The sequence below is a fragment of the Malania oleifera genome, chromosome 2, assembly GCF_029873635.1.
Source record: "Malania oleifera isolate guangnan ecotype guangnan chromosome 2, ASM2987363v1, whole genome shotgun sequence".
Taxonomy (NCBI): Eukaryota; Viridiplantae; Streptophyta; class Magnoliopsida; order Santalales; family Ximeniaceae; genus Malania; species Malania oleifera.
Window position 1 is genome coordinate 148,715,110 of NC_080418.1, and position 3,996 is coordinate 148,719,105.

At 38.3% G+C, this 3,996-nt stretch overlaps 1 protein-coding gene across 1 annotated transcript; it reads left to right on the forward strand.

Annotated features, from left to right (window-relative positions):
- Window positions 1–957: 957 nt before the first annotated feature.
- LOC131149718 (uncharacterized) lies at window positions 958–2,373 on the forward strand. Its single transcript, XM_058100413.1, has one exon. The coding sequence runs from the start codon at window positions 1,097–1,099 to the stop codon at window positions 2,024–2,026; it is 930 nt and encodes a 309-aa protein (XP_057956396.1). The 5' UTR covers window positions 958–1,096; the 3' UTR covers window positions 2,027–2,373.
- The last annotated feature ends 1,623 nt before the right edge of the window (window positions 2,374–3,996 follow it).

Here is a 3,996-nt window from a genome sequence, read left to right on the forward strand (position 1 = left end):
TAATTAACAAACCCTAGCTAAGCCCCACAACAGAGAACAAAGAGAAGCTTCCATTTCCCTCAAGAGAGAAATTGACCATTCAGGGGATTCTCATGCAGCCCTTCATCTAGAAAATGGCTGCTGCCCTTCTCCCTCAAGAGGGTCTTTGGTCAAACTTCACATGGCTAAGATTATCTTCTTTCCCAAACCAAGCCACCAATGGAATTGAAGTTTGAGATCCAAAAATAAATGCCACTTTAACTAACCCTTGGGTTACAAGCTAGGAAATGGTGTAATTCATTTTTGCTATGGTAATTCTAAGTAAAAATATTAATCTCACTTTAGTACGTAGGTAATGACTGTGTTATGTAGATCTAAAATTCATTAATTATAAATTTTACGATAATATTTGAAGCTAACTAGTAAATTGACATCACTTTATTATGTAAGGGTTGACTATTCTGTAGGATCGAAAACTCATTAATTAAAAATTTCACGTTAATACTCGAACCTAATTAGTAAGAGGTATAATTATACGTGGGTTTCCATGTGAGTTTAGAATTACTTTATCAAAAGAATATTTGTGAAAAGTGATTCCTCTATGTAGGATTTAGAATCTTCTAATTACAAAATATTATATTAATATTTATATTCATTAAAGTGATGCCGCTCGCATTATTAGGGCTGCACCACTAACACTTGTTACTCCTATGAATTTAAATATTAATGTTGGGATGTTATATCCTTAAAAAAATAAAACATAAAACAGTGAGGATAACATAAAAAGTACAAAAGCAGAGAGAGAGAGAGGAGATAACATAAAACTAAAACCTAGTTCAAGTTCAAACTTCAACGGTTCAACCGTCAAAAACCCCACCCCCATAGAAGCCTCTAGAGCGCCCCCTCAATTACATTTTCAAATTTTCAACTCCCTCCGCCCCCCTTAAAACCCCCCTCCCCCCTCCTCCACGCACCACCACCACCTTTCCCCTTCTTCAACCTTTACCCACCAAAAACTCAGCCTTCTCCTTCTTCTCCTACAACCTTTACCCACGAAAAACCCAACCTTCTCCTTTCTCTGCTGCAACCTTTACCCACGAAAAAACAGACAATCAAAATGGGCACTCTGATAGGCCACGTGGCGCCAGGCTTCGGCTTCCTCTTCATTGGCCTATGGCACCTCTTCAACCACACCAAGCTCCACGCCGTCAACCCCGCCGCCTACCGCTCCCGCCCCTGGTTCCCCTCCGCCGCCCTCCGCCACCTGGAGCTGTTCCTCATCATGGCCGGCTGTGCGGCCTCTGTCTCCATGGAACTCTTCATCGGCCCCGACCGCCACCAGCCCCTCGACCCTGACGGCTCTATTCCCTCCAACCACCTCCACAACTTCGAACACTCCTCCATTTCCCTCGCCTTCTTCGCCTACGCCGCCGCCGCCCTCCTCCTCGATCGCCTCCACCCCCCGCCCCCCGCCGCCTCCTGCGTCACGGAACTCCTCGGCGCCGCCGCCTTCGCCCAGCAGCTCCTCCTCTTCCGCCTCCACTCCGCCGACCACATGGGCGTCGAGGGCCAGTACCACATGCTCCTCCAGATCGTCATCTCTGTCTCTCTCGCCACCTCCGTCATAGGGATCGCCCTGCCGGAGAATTTTCCGGTGGGATTCGTGAGGTCCCTGAGCATAATTTTTCAGGGGTTTTGGCTCATCGTGATGGGATTTGCGCTCTGGACGCCAGAATTGGTGCCCAAAGGGTGTTTCATACACGAGGAGGAGGGGCATCAGGTGGTTCGTTGTACGAGCGGCGACGCTCTTCGGCGAGCGAAGTCGCTGGTCAACATCCAGTTCAGCTGGGTCTTGATCGGGATGATGGTTTTCGCGGTGGCTGTGTATGTGGGCCTAGTAAGACTTTATGGCGGCGCGGTAGAGTACCAGTCGCTGACGGCAGCAAGGGAAGAGGAGGAAGAGGAGTCGGAGGAGGACGTGGAGGCGCAGAAGAAGAGCTTTCTGCAGATGGGAAAAGGGTTTTCTCCGATCGACATGGAAAGATAGAAAGTGATTAATCATTAATTAGGTGTGTGTATATAAAAATTGAAAAAATAAAAAAGATAAATTAATGATTCGGGTAGAATTTTCAAAGTTTGAATTCTACCATGAAAGAGGGATTAGGGTTTTCAGAGATTTGTGTAAATTGGTGAAGAAGATGGTGTAAAATTGTTTTGGCTTGCATTGGTGGCACTAAATTAGATTATCTATAGGTTGAGTTCATCATGCATGTTTGGATGTATAGAAAAGAAAAGAAAAGTAAGGAAAAGTATTAGGAGGGAGAGTCCTTTATTTATTTATCGTGTGTTGTAATCATGCAGCCACCAATTAATAAAAAATTCCATTCTATTCAATCATGAGCAACAACATTCTTTTTTTATTCTTATATGCTTTTATATCACACTAGGTTTATATAATTACTTAGCATTAAAAAAAATTAAGAGTCGCAATTAGCATTTTAGTAGTTTGAGAATTTTAATGATTCTTAGCTATTAAATAAATTATGTGTATTTCTACGTGTTTATTAACGATCTAATTTTTATGTACCTAAAAAAGTGCCTTTGAAGTATGTACTGAGTGCCCACCGTCGGCACCTTGACTTGAACTCCAACCGACGATTCTAAAGCAATTTTGAAATTTTAAAAATGACCCACATGCCCATTTTATAATTTAAATAATGCCATTGTTTTAAATAATAGCATTGAATAATAATAATAAATTTGATCAGTTGGATTTGCTTCCGTAGGTAAGGATTAGGGGTGAGCAAATTCAATTTTAATCGAATTAATGGACCAAATTCGGTCGGTTCGGTTTGGTTAAATGTTAATTTGGTTAAATTCGGTTTTATAAGTTAGTAAATTCTGTTATTCAGTTTTCGGTTTGGTTATGGAGAAAGTGAATTTCGGTTAACCGATTTAATTGAATTATGTAATTAATTAATAATTAAATATAAATTATATAATTTAGGATTTCCATAATTCCCTAAATCCATAAAATTGTCGAATTATGTAATTAATTAATTAATTATATAGTTAATTAATAATTTAAAATAAATTATGTAATTATAATTTGATTTGAGTAAATTTGGTTAACTGAATTAACCGAAAATTCGATTCGGTCGGGTACGGTTAAGTTAAGGAGTGCAATTTGGTAGGTTCGGTTATAATGAAGAACCAACTGAAAAAATTATATTAATTCGATTAATTGACCGAACCGACCGATTGCACACTCTTAATAAGGATGAAGTTAGACTTTAGTGACCCAAGTTCTCAAGTCCGTTCTTCTACTTAAGGTTTGCTTAGTGAGTAAGGAAATGTCAATGAATGGGTAGCAATGTTTTCATTCTCGGTTCGGGCTCTTCCATGTTCGAGTTCTGAATCGTGTCCAAATAATAGTAAAATAATAACAAATTCTAATTAAATATGGTCATAATGTTGATGAAGATGGATGATGGTGATACCACCAACTGCTCTGTCCTCAGATGGACTTCCTTTTAACCAACAAAATTTTAAAAAATAGAAGGAAGAAAGACTTGAAATCTTGACGGGGGAGGTCAAGCCTCCATGGCCATACATTTTAGGATATGTTAATTAATTAATTTAAAGTAAGCAATTTTCTTAAATAAATTTATAATAATCATAATAATGTAGATAATTTAATTTGAACTAATTTATGAAGGCGACGGAGGACCTATTCAGAGTCACAATCACCATTGACGGACCAAAAATAAATGTTCTTATCGTGGATAGACTCGACATTTAACGATATGTTTTTAGTTTCCAATGAAATTATAAAATTTTGAGTTTATTTTCAATTTTTCAAGATTTGCAATAAAAAGTAGCAAATAAATGGTTTGTTTAGTGTGTAAAATCATTTTTTTATTTTTTATTTATAAATTTTCAGAAAGAGAATTTATTTTTTAATCTTTTAAAAATTATATAAGGTGTCGAAAGAGAATTTATTTTTTAATCTTTTAA